Raw genomic sequence first — 20416 nt, 5'->3', positions numbered from 1 at the left:
CCCCACCCTCTTTAGCAACATTTCAAGGGGAATAAACACAACACATTCACCACAAAAGGAAAACCCCTAATTCGCTGGACATTCAGAAGCCAAAACTCCCCCGAGCGAGGGAATAACCCAGCTTGTTTCGGTTTCCGAGGAAAGACATCAGCCCCGTGTAGGTCTCTATGAGGAGGGGCTCGTGGGTCACCTCCACCCCGGCAGTTCGGCCAGCTGTGGGATCCGTTCTTTCGGCATTCTGGACTGCTTGAACCAGCATGGCAGTGAAGGCAGAGATCTGCAGAAAGGCAGGAGAAGAATCCGGTCAGGCTGGCCACATTTTTTTGGGAGCTGCTGAACAGGACAATAGATTTGTAGCCTGGTCTAGTAATAATTTATGTTGGGCCATCATAACCTTGGAGATAAAAAGAGGAGGCTTTCTCTGCACAGTGCAAACTGTGGAACTCCCTCCCACAGGAAGCAGGAAGCCACAAATACATTCAAATGCAAATCTCCCGCACTCCTTCTACGCAAGGATGCAGAACTGCCCTGGAATTCTTGGAGAACTAATCCAGGACAGGAGAAGTAGGCACGGGGAAAGATAGCTGCGTCAGTTTTGCCCGAGATTCCAGTTTTTCCACTCTTCAGTTCTCCAAATTCCCACATCATTTTGCAAATCTTTTTTTTAAAAAAAAGTCCACATGAAAATTCAGCAATATTTTAGTGCAACATTTACATGCTATTTTGTCCAATATGGACATATTTATTTATTAATTTTGCAAATCTCAAATATAACACATTTTTGCATGTTACCCTCTCTAATATATACCTTTCTATGCACGCTTCACCCTACCATGTGCATTCTTGTACTCAATACTTGGCTGGCAAACTGCATTGCAAAATACAGAGAAGTGTGAATCTTGAAGGATCTCTATGCTTTGGTTCACACACCCTGCAAAATTAGGTCTACTTGCCTACAAGTGCCAAACCAAAACAAATTTCTACCCCATCCTCATTTCTCAAGTGCGGTTGGGTGCTAAGGATGCCCACATATTAAAAATACCCCAACAGGAATGGCCAAAGCCAGCCAGCCACTGTGCGCATTCTGTGGGTCTTTGCAACCGAAGGAAAACAACAGCCTGCCTAGGAAACCAAGCGATGCTTGGCCGTCCACAGCAAATAACATTTGAAACTGAATCCCGGCCACCTCGCTGCTGAGAATACCGAGGAACCAGGAATCTCCACTTGTCCTTCGACCACCCCTCTGCCACCTCCCCAAAGAACATTGTGTCCCACACTGGAAATACGCTGCAGGCTCATGGGGTGCATGAAAAATCCTTTCCCCCCCCCCCCACCCACCAATTCCTGCTCTGAAAGTCTCAGGAGCTTTCGGAATCTTGTGCACACGAAAGATGCTGGCTCTTTCTGCCCCCATTCAGAGATCGGGGATTAAAAGCGGTCCATGGCAGTGACTTCTAACACGCCGAGGCATCCCCAGAACCCGGGGAGCACAGAGGAGGTTGGGTTACACGCCGGGCAGGCAGACAGACCCCGTGGAGAGGTGCCAAAATCTCGAGAATAAAGAGAGAGAGCATATCCGGTGCCATGGTGCAAAGCTCCCTCTAGCACCCCCATTTCCCAGAGTTTTTTTTATGGAGGACAGTGCTGCCGGCGGGGCTGGAGTAGGCGGGCAGTGGCTGGAGGGTGGCTCCTCTGGCGGGGAAGAGACGAGGTGGGACACGGCACCTCCTGGCTCAGCTGGCTGCTCCGTGCCATGTTGGCCACGGCAGATGGAGGCTCCGGGCGCGGCGCTGCTTCAGTGTGGCATAGCAGAGGCAGGCAAGGGCGGCGAGCTGATGCCAGGAGGTGTCACGTCCAGCCTCCATCTCTTCCCTGGCGCCCTCCAGAACTTTGCGCCCTGGCGCCCCGCACCACTAGCCTCTATGGGTAAGACGGACCTGAGCGAGAGAGAGACACAACTGGAGAAGAAGTAGCTGGTGGGTGTTTGGGGGAAACAAAGCCATGTTGCTCATGATTAACCCCCTGTTGCCTCTTCACGCAGGTTCACACACATCGCTTCAGAGTTTGACACAGAGATTGCAAGCTCCTCAGTGCAAAGAACTGTATTTCTGGAACTAAGCAATTAATGGGTAGTGAGAATTGCCAGCTCAGTTCCAGGCCAGATGTCATGCTCAGCTGGGGTGGGGTAAGAAATTCGATTCAGGTTCCCACTTAAAGGAGGACCTACTCAATTTGCACTTTCTGAAACAGTGCAGGAACCCAAACACAGCCCTCTGTGGATTCTGCACTTCTCTGAAACCCTCAGTGCAGTTCTCCAGTAAAGTAATTTGTGCAAAATGTTCATGCCAGAGTGAAGCGTGCACCAAAATTGTTTTGCAAAAAATGTATATATTAGGAAAATTGTATTCACAAATCTATACATTAGGAGAAATCTGAACAAAATTCTAATAAATTTTCATGAGGACAAGGAAGGAAGGAAGGAAGGAAGGAAGGAAGGAAGGAAGGAAGGAAGGAAGGAAGGAAGGAAGGAAGGAAGGAAATAAGGAGAACTGAAATTAAGGCTGAAAATAACAAGAAACCAAAATTTGCAGATTCACCCATCCCTCTGCTTCTAGGGCTCTGAATGTCAAGAAGCAGGTGGGAATCTGTCCCCTTCATCTCAACCTTTATCACTCCCTCCAGGCCTTAAAGGTCGTGGCTGACTCTGGGGTTGCGGCGCTCATCTCGCTTTACTGGCCGAGGGAGCCGGCGTACAGCTTCCAGGTCATGTGGCCAGCATGACTAAGCTGCTTCTGGCGAACAAGAGCAGCGCACGGAAACGCCGTTTACCTTCCCGCCGGAGTGGTACCTATTTATCTACTTGCACTTGGACGTGCTTTTGAACTTCTAGGTTGGCAGGAACAGGGACCGAGCAACGGGAGCTCACCCCGTTGCAGGGATTCGAACCGCCCACCTTCTGATCAGCAAGCCCAAGAGGCTCAGTGGTTTAGACCACAGCGCCACCCTCCAGGCCTTAATCAGGCCCCAAATACGTTTTCATTTCAACTGTGTTTCCTTCCGCCACAGAAGCTGGAGTGTGAATGTTTGGAGAGGTCTCTTCCCTGAGCAGCAGGAGTGCCGTGGACATTCAATGCCGCCCCCCACCCCCCTCGGCTGAGCCAGTTGCAGCCACAGGATTCCCTGCCCTGCCAATACAGCACTGCAATAAAGTTGCTTATTCCAACAAGATGAGCCGGAAGAACCGATTGCAGGCATTAGGAGTGTGTGATGAAGTTGGCCAATATCCCTTGAGTGCAAAAGCAGCTCGCCCTTCTCAGATACGCTGACATCACAGAAAAGTCACTGATTCGTCATCTGCAAATGCAAATCTTTGGAGACAGGTGTCTCCAGGCACACTCCTGAATGGAAATCGGCTTGGGGTTTTCCTTAGCCGTGCCGCCCACCAGGAAGTGATGCAGACGCCTTCCTGGGAAAGGAGAGGGCACTTTGGAATTCGGGTCATGCTACCTCGCCACACCCTAAAGCCCCAAACCAAATCCCATCCTGGGTGGATGGCTGCCTCAGCGCCTGCTCATCTTGAGACAGGGCCCTTGGCGACTAAAGTGCAGAAGATGCTGATTGCTGGGCTGGCAAATTGGAATTTAATTGCTGACTCCAAATGTGTTCAATTGCATTTTAACTTGTTTGTTCTTATTCCTCTTTGCATGATGTTTCAAAAATGCTCTGCGTTGCCTTGAATCCCAACTTGGGAGAAAGCCATGTCCCATTCCCGGGGAGATGTCGTTGTGGGCTGGGAGCATTGAATGGTCCTCGGCCATATCACCCTTAGGCCGTCCAATTCGTATGGTCTGGGAGCATGGCGCAGGCTATTTAAACTGCCCACAGCCAAGGACTCACCCCTGTTTTTCTCCCTACTCGGCCAGTTCTCCCGCCCTCCCTCCCTTAGGTTGTTGTTGTTTAGTCGTTTAGTCGTGCCCGCCTCTTCGTGACCCCCTGGACCAGAGCACACCAGGCACTCCTGTCTTCCGCTGCCTCCCGCAGTTGGGTCAAACTCATGTTCATAGCTTCGAGTACACTATCCAACCATCTCGTCCTCTGTCGTCTCCTTCTCCTTGCGCCCTCCATCTTTCCCAACATCAGGGTCTTTTCCAGGGAGTCTTCTCTTCTCATGAGGTGGCCAAAGTCTTGGAGCCTCGGCTTCAGGATCTGTCCTTCCAGTGAGCACTCAGGGCTGATTTCCTTCAGAATGGAGAGGCTTGATCTTCTTGCAGTCCATGGGACTCTCAAGAGTCTCCTCCAGCACCAGAATTCAAAAGCATCCGTTCTTTGGCGATCAGCCTTCTTTATGGTCCATCTTTCACTTCCATACATCACTACTGGGAAAACCATAGCTGTTACTATATGGACCTTTGCTAGGTTAGGCTAACAAAGGTTAGGCTTTTAGGTTAGGTTAGGCTCTTTTATTTCCTGACCTTGCTATGGACCTCAGTTGGTCGCCTTGGTTGTCCAAGGGACCTGGTAGGATTTTTTCCACTTGGCAAATTGGCACCGGCCATTTGGTTTCTTCGCCTATCTCATAGCAAATCATCACAACTTTGTAAGGTCTGGCGGTTAGGCATTGGAGTATTTGGTTGAAGGGGAGGGGAGGTAGTGGCCATCACCCACCCCTCTGAATTCAAGGGTATTCCGTTAAAGGAATCCGGGGGGCGTGGTCTCCGTCCGAAGCCCCAGACGGGGGGCTAGGGCCATGGCACAACCCCTAGCGGTGACCCTGGGGGAGTCCCTAGTTGATGTGCATCAGCAGGGCTCCCCCTACTGGTGGTTAACCCTTCCAAGAATTCCTGCAGGCGGGCAGGAGTTGGATATAGTCGTGTGGTTTCCAGTGCCTAAGCCAATACCACTCACATTCTGTAACCAATAAAGTTGTGGCCCTTTTCACCCTTTAACCAAATATACTGTTTCGTGTGTCTTTATTTCACTTCCCGGGAAGGTTTGGGACCTTGCCACGCAAACATGAGATAAAAATGCATTAAACAGAAATACTAATAATTTATTCTCCCCTCCTTCACCACCTGCTTTGGCTGCAGTGAAGCTCTAAGTGGCTGCAGCAAATCCCAGCTGGAAACCTGGACTAAACCCGATTTTTTAGAAGGGGCAATAAAATCTAGCCAGAATGGACTATTACAGGACAAGCCTAGCTAGTAGCAGCTTATGAAGCCAAAATGTCTAGGCTGGGCTTAAACTTCAAGTTCCTGCATCTGTTTGCTTCTGCTCAGTCTCCAAGATCTCTGCTGCCCTGGTAGACTGTGTTATTTGCCTGCATGCTTTCTGGTGGGCTGCCCTATTGTGACCACATTTTGCTTCTGTAAAATCTAAAAGGCGGTGTTTTGTGTGTTCGTGCCTCACGTGCTGGTGCCTTTCCACCGGAGGTACATCTCTGCCTGTGTTTCCTGCTGCAAGTATTTGGGACTGCTGAAAAGCGATTGCACCTGGAGTCCTTCAAATGAAAGGTTCGGGGTTGGAGGGGCGACCTGAGAAGTCCGACCCATGTGCGGTTTCACCCCTTGCTCTCCCAAGATGATCTCAGAGCCCGCAAGCTCACTCCCTCCTTGCCCTCGGAGTTTGTGGGATTCCTAGCAGCTCCTTCATCTCTTGAAGCGTGAAGGGTTCCATTCTTGCCAAATCGGATGTTTTCCTGAAACCACTTGGGCGAGAAATCCACCCCGTCTCGTTGAAGAAAAATAAAACCTCTTTTCTCTCCTTTTCCTTGCGCCCACGAGGGAGGGGGGGGGGTTGAAAAAGGGACAACTTCCCAACGCTCCCCAAAGCTGGATTAAAGCACTCAGAGGCGACGGAGCGTCCCTTTGAACAAGCCACTCCGAACTCCCTCTCTCGCTCTGTTTTCCACAGGGAGATCCGATTACTGACATCCTTACGAGCGTGCAGATGGGGAGATAATTCGGGGAGGAGGAAATATTGTTTTTGACCTGAGCATGTGTGGTTTCAAATCGATGGTTGTGGAGCTTATATTTCACGCTGCGTGGAGAGGGGGGGCATATGCCACTCACTTCCTTTTTACATTAAGGCACCAGGAATCCATTATTGCATGATCTCAGTTTCATGCCATGACGTTTATCTGATGCCCACTGTGGCTACTGCAACCTCCCACACATCCCTCCTGCATTTCTACATTTGGAAAATTATGTGGAGGGCTCAGTCGCCCATGCAAGTCTTCTTTAACCTGGGATTAGCCGCAGGTGAAAAGAAGGGCTATTGGTGGCTACCAGCCACAATTGCCACTAGCCACTATGACCACGGCTGGACGCAGCAATGCTTCTGCTGGAAGCCACAGGAGCAAAAGGACTGTCTGTTCGACAGTGGAATTTGCTGCCAAGGAGTGTGGTGGAGTCTCCTTCTTTGGAGGTCTTTAAGCAGAGGCTTGACAACCATATGTCAGGAGTGCTCTGATGGTGTTTCCTGCTTGGCAGGGGGTTGGACTCGATGGCCCTTGTGGTCTCTTCCAACTCTACGATTCTATGATTCTATGATTCTATGACTCCTTTGCTCATATGCTCCTTTGCTTGCTGGTTTCCCACAGGATGGGTCATTGGTCTGATCCTGAACCAGGCTCTTCTTAAATTCTTATGCGGGGAGAAATTTGGATTGGTGAACGTTTTTATGCAGATTTCTCAAACTGGGTATTGTGACTGGAGCACCCTTCGAAGTCCACACTTTCCTGCAGTTTGTTGTGTAGTTCTCCAATAATTAACAAAGGAGTGCAAGAATGTGTCTATTAGGAAAAGCGTGTGCATATACCTCAGCGAAAACATAACAATATACTATACATGGGAAACTTGCTTGCAAAAATGTGTCCATCAGTCAGAATTGCAAACAAAATGAGTATTTTGTATTTGTTTTCGTTTGGGAGTTGCCTTGTTACTTTTACAATGAAAGATGGTCTATAAATTACCTTCAATTTTTTAAAAAATAATGTAAATACTTTAGCAGGTGGATGCACTAATATGGGAGGGCCTCTTTTAAAAAAACCAAATGAATCACAAACTGATGTGAAAATGTGTGAACCAAGCTTAAGATTGGGGAAAATGAGAAACCTAAATTGACAGTTCCATCGGCCTCTAATTATAGGTCGGTACCAATCCTCAGAGCTTAATTTTTACGAAAAGCAGTCCACGGAAGGTGTAAATGGGAGTGGGGAATGGGTGCGTGGGGAGAGGGGCTTAACCCTCTCCCTGCCGGCCGTTTCCCCACTCAGAATTGCCTTACTCCAAGCTGCTCTCAAGAGAGAGGTTGGTTTCAAGATGAGCTTCAAGGGAACTCTCTGTTATTTTTTTAATTGTTACCGTTAACATTGGGAGGTCCACTTTGGAAGCTACTGGATTATACCCTTGGTATGTCGGGGAATACAGTGGTACCTCGGGTTAAGTACTTAATTCGTTCCGGAGGTCCGTTCTTAACCTGAAACTGTTCTTAACCTGAAGCATCACTTTAGCTAATGGGGCCTCCCACTGCACCATTTCTGTTCTCATCCTGAAGCAAAGTTCTTAACCCGAGGTACTATTTCTGGGTTAGCGGAGTCTGTAACCTGAAGCGTCTGTAACCTGAAGCGTATGTAACCTGAGGTACCACTGTACTCTGAAGACGAAGGCTGGGGAATGCAGCAGCAGGCAGATCAGATCAGTCCAGAAGAGGAAGAAGAGGGTTGTCTGTTTGTGTTGGCAACATGATGTTGTAATAAAAAGGACTATAAAACTATCAACGGCTCGTTGGTTCTGATCAGGGAGATACCGAAGGGAGAGGGGGGGAAACTCCCCTGCCCGGCACAGTATTACTATTAGCCCAACCCATTTTGTGTGTCCTCTTGACCCATTGTGGCCCACCTGGCAGATGGTGATAAACCTCTGGTTGATGTTCTTCACGGGGTGCTCTGTGAAGGTCGTGTAAGGCATGTCGGTGGAGAAGGGGTTCCAGCGCGCCAGGAGAGATGGCTCTCGCTGTTTGTCCCAGAAGATCCTCAGGCCTTCTCCCTCCCTCCTAGAAAGTGAAACATTTGGACAGGTGAGGAGCGCTGTCTTTTTCGGCAGACAGACCAAGGAGAGCAATTTGTTTGTTTCTTTCATTTATATACCACCCTTACTTCCCAAGGATCTCAAACTGGTGTACACGGTTGTTCTCTACCCACAATTCACCCTCAAAACAACCCTGTGGGTTAAGCATAGAGGTGGTAACTTGCCCAAGGTCACCCTGTGAGCTTCGTGGCTTGTTTGGGGATTCGAACGCTGATCCCCCAGGTCCTAGTCCAACGCTCTAACCATTGTGCCACAATGGCTTTCTTGTTCCATAGAATGAGGCCTGGAGAAGGCTAGAGGAGGCACAAGAATCATAGAGTTGTATAGTTGGGTCCCTGAGGGTCCTCTAGTCCAGCCCCCTGCAATGCATGAATCACAGCTGAAACATCCACCAGGGCCAGGGCCTTTTCAACACTGGCCCCAGCCTGGTGGAACGCTCTGCCTCATGAGACCAGGGCCCTGCAGGATCTGATTTCTTTCCGCAGGGCCTGTAAGACAGAGTTGTTCCGCCTGGCCTTTGGCTTGGAATCAACTTGATGAAACCCTCTTTCCCTTTTCCTTTCTCTTTCTGTGTTGGAACTCCTACTTGGGGACTTCCCTGGCTTTTTTCTGGCCTACGTAGGACCAGCCTGGATAGTTGGCCTTGGTGAAGACTTGACGTTTTCATCCCCCCCAAAAGTTTTTGATTTGAGTTTCCACTGAAATGAGGCTGCATTTTGTTGTTTTAATGTTGTATTTTAATCTTGTTTTTAAAGTTGTGTTTCAATCAATTGTTTTTATATCTGGTGTTAGCCGCCCTGAGCCTGGTCTTGGCTGGGGATGGAGGGGTATAAATAAATCTTATTATTATTGTTATTAATATTATTATTTTTATTATCCATGACAGATGGCCACCCAACCTCTGCTGAAAAGCCTTTGGTGAAGGAGAATCCATAATTTCTCATGGGAGACTGTTCCACAGCTCTTACTATCAGAAAGTTCTTCCTGGTGTTTAGTCGGAATCTCCTTTCTTGCAACTCGAAGCCATTGGTTTGGGACCTACCCTCTGGAGCAGCAGAAAACAGAGATCGAATGACCACCTGTCCATGATTTGTTAGCTGAGATTCCGGCATTGCAGCGGGTTGGGCTAGATGACCCTTGCGGGTCCCTTCCAGTTTCACAATTCTATGAGGCTGAGAAGGGTGGAAAAAGAAGCATTGTGAGTTGTGAGTGTTTGGGGATGGCTACAGGAACACACCAATTTAAAGGAACTAGACTCAACTGTTTATGATTCTCTCTGTGTGTTCATTGTGGGGGGTTGCTTTTTTTTTTTTTAAAGAAGCATTTGTAGGTACACTGAAACTAATGCTACTTTTTATTTTTCTTAAGTAAAAGAGACAGATTAGATGTTTAGGGAAAAAAAATATGGGGGGGGGGAAACGACAGGTTTCCTATTTCAGATGTAATTACTGTAAAACCTCCCAAACACCTCTGCTGTGGGTGCCAAAACTCTGGCTTGGGTTTGTATTGTCTGAGAAATGAGCTAAGTAAACCTTTATTTTGCTCCCTCCCTGAGCTGATCCCACAAGCAGGGGCTCTTTGATGGCTTCCAAGTTCTGGAACACCAAAAGCAAAAAGCGTCTCAGGGACAAAACGTTTCCCAAGTCCTGGGTTGTTGTTGTTTTTTTTCCCATTCAGAAAGCACCTGGCTCAGAACATAAGTGAAAAAACGAAAACAAAGCACAGATCTCGTCTCCTGCCTCTTTGCCAATTTCCGATATTTAGTATTTTGATATTCAAGCTCCACCTCTGATTTTCTATCTAGCTAAAGAACATAAAAAGAGCCTTGTGGTCAATAGCCCATCTAGTCCAACATCCTGTTTCTCACAGTTGCCCTTTCTGGGAAACCCACAAACACAATCCGGACTCAAGAGGAATTCTTCCACCCTGCGGTTTCCGGAAACTGCTAGCCAGAGGAATCATTGCCCCTGACCAGTTCTAGGTGGCATCAAGAGAGGTTTACCATCAAGATCAAGGGAAATAATAGTACTGCTCCATTATGGACTTCTGTGTCCAGTTCTGGGTGCCACAATTTAAGAAGGGTGTTGACAAGCTGGAAGGTGTGCAGAGGAGGGCAACCAAGATTATCAAGGGTCTGGAAACCAAGCCGTATGAGGAACAGTTGAGGGAATGTTTAGCCTGGGAAAGAGGAGACTGAGAGGAGATATGATAGCCATCTTCCAATATCTCAAGGGCTGTCCCATGGAAGAGGGAGCAAGCATCTTCTCCTCTGTTGCTCCAGAGGGTAGAAGCCAAACCGATGGATTCAAATGAGAAGAAAAGAGATTCAGACGAACCCTTAGGAGGAACGACTGATGGCAAGATCTGTTCAACAGCAGAACAACCTCCCTTAGAGAGTTGGTGGGCTCTCGTTCCTTGGAGGTTTCTAAGCAGAGGTCAGATGGTCATCTGTCATAGATGCTAGGGAACAGGACACTGAGAGGAGATATGATAACCATCTTCAAAGATCAAAAGGGTTGTCACGTGGAAGATGGAGCAAGCTTGCTTTCTGCTGCTCCAGAGAATAGGGCCCAATCCAATAGATTCCAGTTACAAGAAAGGAGATCCTGACTAAATTTCAAGAGCTGTTCCACAGTGGAACGGTCTCCCTCTGGAGCTTGTAGACTCTCCTTCCTTGGAGGTTTTTAAGCAGAGGTTGGTTGTCCATCTGTCATGGATGCTTTAGCTGAGATTCCTGCTTAGCCAACTTTACAATTCTAGGTGCAATATACTCGGAGTCGAGAGTGGATTCCATGCTCTTTATTCAGCTCATAGTGGTGAGGAGGAATGGAAGTTCCCCCAGAATGTCTGCTTTATATACATTATTTACACAATGGGCCCCATGTGATTGGCTAATTCCGGGATTCTCCTGTAGGCCAATCAGGTTGCGGATTCACTTCGATCTGGCTCTGGATTGGGTGGCTCCTGTGGACCAATCAGACTGCTGCATTCTGGATCCTATTGTTCTAGGACCAATCAGACTGCTGCATTTTGGATCCTATTCAACTCAGTACATAACACTAGGATTCTAGGATTCAGTTATTCTATTTTTCTATGAAATGGTCAGGGAGGGAAGTGGGGGGGGGGATCAATTCTATGGTTTAGTGGTTAAATTGAAAATCAAAATGTCATCACCAGAGCAATAAGTTCACCATGAGCCCATTCCTTTCAGTCTTCAGATATTGCGCTTTCCAGTCTTTCCCCCAAGTTCCCCCTATTGTCCTTTTTTGCAAGCACAGTTCTTCCCTCACCCAGAGCTACAGAGGAGCACCCATTCTGATGACTAAAGCAGCACAACGGTGGCTCCCATCCTCTTTGTCTGCCTGAACCTCTCCTCCCTGCAAACCTCAGAAAGGGAATTAAAAGGGTAGCCCCAGGCGGCACGCCAAGATTTACGAGGAAACACAGACACGAATTCTTGCTCCGCAGGCTGGGCGTGGAAGCACAGCAAGGGGGAAAGTGCGGGGGGGGGGGAGATTACAAACATGCAGGAAGAACCAGTGGCCCAAACCCTTTCCTCCTTCAAAACCCACAAAGGCTTCTTTCCCCAGCAACGCAGGACGCTGCAGCCTCCATGTTTGTTTATGTTAGTGACCCAAAGGAAGTGCAAAGTTGGCACCTCGGAGGGCAAGTGGGCGCTGGTGGGTTTTGCTGACTGCGTGACATCAGGGAAGTTTCTTTCTTCTCCCCATAATGACAAGTCGGTCCCCCCGAGAGTTTGGCACGGAGTCAGACAAAACCAAATTTGTGTGTGTGTTTTTTCAGAGAGCGCTTACAATTCTATCCACGGGCCTGAGCTGCTCCAAAACCCCAAAAGCAGCTGCTGCCTTTATGTTCTCCAGAGTCGCATGGCGCATGACCAATAAACCTTCCAAAAGGCTTTGGGCTCAACCAAGTTAACTATCTGCTGTCCAGCCTGTGTTGGAGGCCTCGGCGGGGGGGGGGGGGGAGACAGAGGCTCCAAGGGACACACAACTGAACTCTTTGAACCGACGATCTGGAAGGAACACCAGAGGCAATAGCAGTGGTTTTCAAAGGAGAGGAGGGCAAGGGGGGCAGGAAGACTCAAAGGCAAAGAAACATTATGGTGGAATGAAGTTATATGGCTTTGGCAGAAATGTTATAAGGAACTAGGTACAGATAGGTTGTTAATGTATTAAAGGGGAAAAAACAAGGTTAGACTATGTTAAGATAAATTACAGGACAGAAAACAGCGGAAGATGGAAAGGAATTGCTGAAACAGTTAATTGAAGTGGAATACAAAAAGGGAGGCGTCAGGAAGTCGATGAAACAAGTGAATGAAAGATAAGATTGAAAATATTGGATGTGTTTTTAATTGTTCTTGTTTTGTTTTGTTAATTCAATGTTTTATGTAGTGTTTTTGTTTTTGTTTTTTTGTATTATATTGATTTGTTTAATTCTTTTTCTTTCTTTTTGTAATCTTTAAACTCTTAATAAATATTATTTTAAAAAAAACAAAGGCAAAGAAACATTTACCGTATTTTTCGCCCTATAGGACGCACTTTTCCCCCTCCAAAAATGAAGGGGAAATGTGTGTGCGTCCTATGGGGCGAATGCAGGCTTTTGCTGAAACCTGGAGAGCGAGGGGGGTCGGTGCGCACCGACCCCTCTCGCTCTCCAGGCTTCAGGAAGCTATCAGCAAGCCGTGGGAGAGACGCAGCTCTCCCAGTGCTAGCGGAGAGCTTGCCTGCACCCAGAAGCACGCCCCAAGCTTCGGGTTTCGCGCAGTCCTCCACTAGCCAGCCCCGCACCTGGGGGGGAAATAAATTTTTTTTCTTTATTCCCCCCCAAAAAAACTAGGTGCATCCTATGGGCCGGTGCGTCCTATGGGGCGAAAAATACGGTAAACATTTCAGCATAAAAAGGTAAAGGTACCCCTGCCCGTACGGGCCAGTCTTGACAGACTCTGGGGTTGTGCGCCCATCTCACTTAAGAGGCCAGGGGCCAGCGCTGTCCGGAGACACTTCCGGGTCACGTGGCCAGCGTGACATCGCTGCTCTGGCGAGCCAGAGCCGCACACGGAAATGCCGTTTACCTTCCCGCTGGTAAGCGGTCCCTATTTATCTACTTGCACCCGGGGGTGCTTTCGAACTGCTAGGTTGGCAGGCGCTGGGACCGAGCAGCGGGAGCGCACCCCGCCGCAGGGATTCGAACCGCCAACCTTTCGATCGGCAAGTCCTAGGCGCTGAGGCTTTAACCCACAGCGCCGTCAGCATAGCATAGCATAGCATAAAAAAATATATACAACTGAAAACAGTATCCATGCCATGCCCCTCTTCAAGAGCTTTGGCTATTCTTCTACAGTTCTCCATGACATATTGTTGTGAGCAGAGATTTCCAACGGGGACAAATCAGGAAGATCAGAAAAGAGAAAGGCTTCTTTGTGCTAATGAGGTGAGGAGAATTTGTTTGACTCGAATTAGACCTAATATGAATGAGATTGCCTGGAAAAAGCAAGCTCACACCTCTCATCGAGTTTGTATAACAACTTAAGGAATGTATATAAAGGGCTCGTTTATCATTATATCGGGGAAGTTATTCGTCTTCTTGTGTAGCTGCATTGTTTTATACTTTATGGACCCCCCATGATCATATTATAAAGTAGTTGTGTTCTAGGTTATAAATCATGCACTGCTAGGAATTCTCCACTCCAACCCCCCTCCAGCAAAATGTATTTCTTATTAATTAAAAAAATGGTGCAGCATGAACAATTTTTTCTTCTGAAAGTGTGGCTGGGGGGAAAAAGTTTGAGAACCACTGGTCTATACTAATGAAACTATGGAACTCGCTGCCACAGGAAGCGGTGCTAACCACCAATTTGGATGGCTTTAAAAAGAGGGTTGGGAAAATCCATGGAGGAGAGGGCTGCTGAAGGCTACTGGTCAGGGAGGGCTCTTGTGGTCAGATCCTGCTTCCTACAGGTATCTGGTTGGCCACTGTGAGAGCAGGATGCTGGGCTAGATAGGCCTTCTTATGTAACCCTCCGCAGTGCATAATCACAGAAGCACAGATTTACAGAGTTGGAAGGGTCCACTGGGGGTCATCTAGTACACCCCCTGCAATGCAGGAATCTTTAAGCCGATGCCAGACTCAAACCCACGACCCCAAGTTCAAGAGTCTCATGCTCTACCAACTGAGCTACCCCTCACAGCTGAAGAACCCCTGATGCCGGGCGGCCATTCTCTCCAGGCTCCCTCTCCTGCCTCTCGCTTCCCTTTTCTCATGCACTGGTTCTGCCTTCCAGGGCGGTGCAACTCTGAGCAGAGACTACGCCCTTGAAGCGACGCAGCCAAAGACCGGGATAATTACAGTGTTCAGCAGCCCAGTTTACAAGGCAGCCTAAGTGCCGTCCCAAAATCAAAGTGGGAAATGGAGAGAGGGCTTTACTAGCGACTTAGTGAGATATTATTCATGCTTTTGAAGAGCGTTTTCTTTCCTGAGAGAGGGAGGCAAAGCTAGAATTAATGGACCCTTAGGCCCAAAGTATCCTGGCTATGTCTCATTTCCCCTCCCCAATCTTCCTCCCATCCCTCCTGGAATTTTATTTCTTCATGCAGCACACCGTTGAGCTGTGGAACTCTCTCCCACAAGATGCACTGATGGCCATCAAAGTAGATCACTTGAAAAGAGGACTGGATAAATTCATGGAGGAGAGCTATCAGCCATGACAACCATGCCATATTTGGCCAGATAAGGGTGACCGTCCACAATTTCCCCTGTCGTCCTGAAAGAGACCTGTGTCCAATTCCTGCCCTGGGCTTGGTTGTTGTTGTTGTTGCTGCTGCTGCTGCTCTCGTCAACCCTAAGGGCCAGTGTTGCAGACAATGCCTTTTGGCGATAATCCCACCGGGATTTTTGAATCTCCTCTTTGTGTTCCTCTAATTACCCGCATGGTTTCAGGAGATAAATCACTTAGGGGAAGCATTTCAGGCTGCCGGTTTGGGTGCTTCCTGCAATGAATCCCCTTTGCCGCAAAATGCATTTCGGAGGACATTCTAATGCAGCACTTTAAGCAAACAAACGGGTTTGGGAGTTAAGCAAGTGAGCAGCGACTACTGCTTAACGTGAATCGGCGAGATTGGGGAGGGAAGTCAAAAGTTGTGGGTCCAATAAGCATGTGTGTGTGTGTGTGTGTGTGTGTGTGTGTGTCTTAGTTGTCTAACTGGCCCAAGACACTTTGCAGCCCCAAGCAAAGGATAAGGTGGCAGCCTCCCCACATTCCATGCACAAAATCTGACTGTGTTAGCATCTGAATCTTAATTCAAATCTGTAAAGGCAGCCTCCCCACCTCCTCCTCCTCCTCCTCACCAGAGGAAGGCAGGGGTCTGTAGGACAGGCCAGATGACAGATGACCCCTGGTTCTGCCCTCCCAGTGCCTTCCCTAATTCCCTAATTCCCTACTTCTCCCAGCTCCAGAGCACCCTTGCGTGAGGCAGTGGCAGCATCCGTCAGCCAAATGGCAGGGCAGTCCTGCCCTCTGAACCTTACAGACCTACATTGGCTCCCAGGATGTTTCCAAGCACAATTCAAAGTGTTGGTGCTGACCTTTAAAGCCCTAAATGGCCTCAAAGGCCCAGTATACCTGAAGGAGCGTCTCCACCTCCATTGTTCTGCCCGGAAACTGAGGTCCAGCTCCGAGGGCCTTCTGGCGGTTCCCTCCCTGCGAGAAGCCAAGTTACAGGGAGGCCTTTCTCGGTGGTGGCGCCCGCCCTGTGGAACGCCCTCCCTTCAGATGTCAAGGAAACAAACAACTATCTGACTTTTAGAAGACATCTGAAGGCAGCCCTGTTTAGGGAAGCTTTTAATGTTTGATGCATTACTGTATTTTAATATTTTGTTGGAAGCCGCCCAGAGTGGCTGGGGAAGCCCAGCCAGATGGGTGGGATATAAATATAAATATTATATATTATTATATTATATTATATTATATTATATTATATTATATTATAGTTATGTTATGTGTTGTGTTATGTTATGTTATGTTATTATTTATATTATACAAAACTAGGATAGTTCATGACACTCATAGATAGGGGTACAAGAAGGCATCAATGTCTCTTCTGATCTGGGTTGGCCACACGCAGCTCTCTTTCAACTCTGCTGCAGTTTGACTTCTGACATAAAAAAAGCTACCTTATCTGCCTAGCTGTCTCTCCTGTGGTGGAATTTTACACACTTAACTAATGAGCATCCTGCTGTTCCATTCATTCCTATGCAAAGGAAACACAATGCAAAACTGGAGGCCATAATAAATGACATAGAATCACAGAATTGTAGAACAGGAAGGGACCATGAGGGTCATCTAGTCTAACCCCCTGCAATGCAAGAATCTTTTGCACAACATGAGCCTCGAAGCCACAACCCTGAGATTAAGAGTCTCATGCTCTCCTGACTGAGCTCTTGTTTGTGGGCTCAAAGCAATAACAGTGGATACGAATCAATGTTCATTCTGCATGTGGAACTGAGCAAATGCTGGCCATTTTTGCTCCTATTTCAGTTGGGATTCTCAGGCTTCCCAGCTCATAATCCACCTTAGATTTTGTGATTGAGGTGAGCAGATTCTCCCCTTTCTGTTGTGCTGCTGTTCCCTGGCTTAGCTCTGCACCTTTCAAGGGATGCTGGTGGCACTGTGGTCTAAACCACCGAGCCTCTTGGGCTTGCCGATCAGAAGGTTGACGGTTCGAATCCCCGCGATGGAGTGAGCTCCCGCTGCTCTGCTCCAACTCCTGCCAACCTAGCAGTTCGAAAGCACACCAGTGCAAGCAGATAAATAGGTACCACTGTGGCAGGAAGGTAAACAGTGTTTCTGTGCGCTCCAGCTTCTGTTACAGTGTCCCGTTGTGTCAGAAGCGGTGTAGTCATGCCAGCCACATGACTCGGAAAGCTGTCTGTGGGCAAACCCCAGCTCCCTCGGCCTGAAAGCGAGATGAGTGCCACAACCCCATAGTCACCTTTGACTGGACTTTACTGTCCAGGGGTCCTTTACCTTTACCTTTTACCTGCATCTTTGAACCTGCTCTTTGATTTAACCAGGGGATATTCTTTAAGTGCACATGTGCAGTTTGCTTTAGCTCTACACCTTCTTTCTCTCCCATGCAGGTCAACGACACAGGTAAGCAGCTGGTGAAACTGCCCCAAAGAGGAGCCTGGTGTGATACAAGGAGGAGAGAGGACTTGATCTTACTGGAGATGTTCTGTCCCAGCTGCAGCTACCAGAAACCCAGTATGGCCAACATTGCATAGAAGGTTTGTCGGTAATCATAAGAAGATCAGAAGAGCCAGACTGGGTCAAGGACAGAGGTGGCCAGAGGATCGAAAAGCCCTGCTCCAAAGGAGGGGCAACGGCCTTTTAAAACTGCCTTCTGAGAGGTACAGAGAAAGTGAGATGGAGTCAGACATCGCCAAGGGACTGATTTGGCATTATCTGGCTGGGCTGGGCCGGCAGGAACACACCAAACCCCTGAAGGGGCAGAAAGCACACCCTAAATAACCAGCATGACTCAGGTGCGAGGAGGGCATTTAACTAGATCATCCTTTCAGATCTTGGTTGGATGTTTGTTTCTTATTTTAATTCTCAATCTGGAGGGGGGGGGGCAATGGGGAGGCTGCAGCACCAAACCCACAAACTTGGCTCCCAGTGGCATTTTCTCTTCCAAGGTGATGGCAGCCATCTGCTTTCCTCCGCTAGGAGACTCGTGCCAGATTGACGAGCAAGACCGGGCACGCTCCGAATGGCATCGCCAATCCAGAACGTCCCGGCTTCTCTCGTTCCTGCACCCCGTCCAACAGAACGGATCCTTGAATCATCACAAAGTGGGGAGGAACCAAAAAAAAGCCAACCAGCTCAGCCCCTTCCTCCAAACACCAACCTGGGCTGTAATCGAAATTGAAACACACAGAACTGCTAGATTAGGCTGCAGGGCCTATCTTCCCCAACATCCTGTCCTCACAGTGGCCAACCAGATGCCTCAATGGGAAATCTCCAGGATTCGAACACAGCTCCCCACTCCTGTGGTTTTTGCCAACTGGTGTTTGGAAGCCTTTCTGCGTCTGACCACGGCGACACAGCATAGCCATCACAGCCAACAGCCATCAATGGTATAAATCCATTACAAATGGTCTGTGGTTATTTCCCTGACATGTTGCACAAGACCCCCACAAAAACAATAAACCAGTCTGGAGGGCTCTAACACTTCCTTTTCCTAGCTTGAAAACTACTAACCAAGTTGGGGGCTGCACTCATGTCCAGCTTGTTGTGGCCTTCACAATGGGGCATCTGCTGAGCCACTGGGAGAACAGGATGGAGGATAGAATAGAACAGAATTAGAATTAGAATTTTATTATTACAGTCATTTTTGCAGGAGGCAGTGGAAGACAGGAGTGTCTGGCGTGCTCTGGTCCATGGGGTCACGAAGAGTCGGACCTGACTAAACGACTAAACAACAACAACATTACGGTCATAGACCAGTTCCGGCTCACTTAAAATATCAGGAAAATCATAAAACACAACAGGAATACATAACAGTATATATACTGTATATATGCTAGTATAACAGAGACCACTATGTAAGGATACCAGCTGAATAAATGACAGCCAGTTGCCACAAAAAATGGGAAATTCCAACTGTCGGAAGACAACTGACAAAGACTAGACATCAGCAAAGCCAGCTTTAGCCTTCTAACATGGAATATCACAATCTTGCCTAAAAAGGCACCTTGACCCGTCCTTTGTTAAATTCATCCAAGGTTATGACCGTATTTTTACAAGAGACATGGAGTACAAGCAAAATAGATGTCAACGGTTTTTCCTCGTTCTGCCTCTCAGGATCACCAAGAGTATAATAGAATCTTAGAACCAGAGAGTTGGATTGGAAGGGACCCTGAGGATCATCTAGTCCATCCCCTGCAATGCAGGAATATGCAGCTGTCCTATATGGGAATCGAACCCGCAACCTTGGCATTATCAGCGCCATGCTCTAACAAATGAACTAAGTATGTCTGGGCCTTTGGCCTGATAGGAACTTAAGAGGACCCTGCTGGATCAGGCCATAGGGAACCCATCTCACATACCCTTCTGGAAACCCCCAAGCAGAATTGGAGCCCTCTCCCCTCCTATGGCACAGGAGACAGTGATGGCCATTGACTAGGAAGGCTTGCAAAGAAGATCCATCAAATCCATGTCGGAGAAGAAGAGGGCTATCGATGGCTCTAGCAAGAATGGCTCTGCTCTGCCTCCACAGACGGAGGCAGCTTCTGGATCCCGGTTTCTGGGGACCACGGGAGGCAAGAGCTGCTCTTATGCTGGGATCCTGCTTGCTGGTTTCTCATTGGGGTATCTGGTCCTGCTCTGTGAGAACAGTAGGCCGGACTAGATGGGCCTGATCCAACAGACTCTTCCTGTGTTCTTATGCTTGCATTGACCCCTGGCTGCAGCCCTCCTGGAGATGAGGCCAAAGGTTGACCCTGGAGCTCTTTGCATTCAAATAGGTCCTCTGTTGGTGACAGCAGCCACGAAATTAAAAGACGCCTGCTTCTTGGGAGAAAAGCAATGACAAACCTAGACAGCATCTTAAAAAGAAGAGACATCACCTTGCCGACAAAGGTCCGTATAGTTCAAGCTATGGTTTTCCCAGTAGTGATGTATGGAAGTGAGAGCTGGACCATCAAGAAGGCTGGTCGCTGAAGAATGGATGCTTTTGAATTCTGGTGCGGGAGGAGACTCTTGAGAGTCCCATGGACTGCAAGAAGATCAAACCTCTCCATTCTGAAGGAAATCAGCCCTGAGTGCTCCCTGGAAGGACAGACCCTGAAGCCGAGGCTCCAAGACTTTGGCCACCTCATGAGAAGAGAAGACTCCCTTGAAAAGACCCTGATGTTGGGAAAGATGGAGGGCACAAGGAGAAGGGGACGACAGAGGACGAGATGGCTGGACAGTGTTCTTGAAGCTACCAGCATGAGTTTGACCAAACTGCGGGAGGCAGTGGAAGACAGGAGTTCCTGGCGTGCTCTGGTTCATGGGGTCACGAAGAGGCGGACACGACTAAATGACTAAACAACAAACAACAAGGTCCTCTGTTCCCTAAGCCACAACCTCTTCTCAGTGCTCGAAGCCATCTGAGCATCTCAGGCATGCCCATTAAGTCTTATACAATCTGAGCGCTGTCTCCACGCCAGCCCCAAATCTCTTGCAATGCTCTACAGTGGGGTGGAAGACTCTTAGATTGCGCACATGCCATCCTTGGGCCAGCGAGGGTGGGCTAGAGGAAGGA

General features: G+C 48.3%; 1 protein-coding gene and 1 long non-coding RNA gene across 2 annotated transcripts in view; both read right to left on the bottom strand.

The window, feature by feature from the left end:
- Positions 1 to 20416, bottom strand: part of LOC307217271 — a 42900-nt gene that overhangs the window by 1909 nt on the left and 20575 nt on the right. The gene's annotated exons all lie outside the window — the stretch shown is intronic.
- TPRG1 (tumor protein p63 regulated 1) overlaps positions 72 to 20416 on the bottom strand; it is a 47095-nt gene continuing 26750 nt past the window's right edge. The window contains exons 5-6 of the mRNA XM_079978288.1: positions 7899 to 8052; positions 72 to 277 (exon numbers count right to left, since the gene is read on the bottom strand). Of these exons, the coding sequence (XP_079834414.1) occupies positions 83 to 277; positions 7899 to 8052 (349 nt within the window). The 3' untranslated portion in view covers positions 72 to 82. The remainder of the gene's footprint in view (positions 278 to 7898; positions 8053 to 20416) is intronic.

This window comes from Podarcis cretensis (genome assembly GCF_951804945.1).
Source record: "Podarcis cretensis genome assembly, chromosome: 5".
Classification (NCBI taxonomy): domain Eukaryota; kingdom Metazoa; phylum Chordata; class Lepidosauria; order Squamata; family Lacertidae; genus Podarcis; species Podarcis cretensis.
This window is presented reverse-complemented; position numbering and strand designations above follow the sequence as displayed.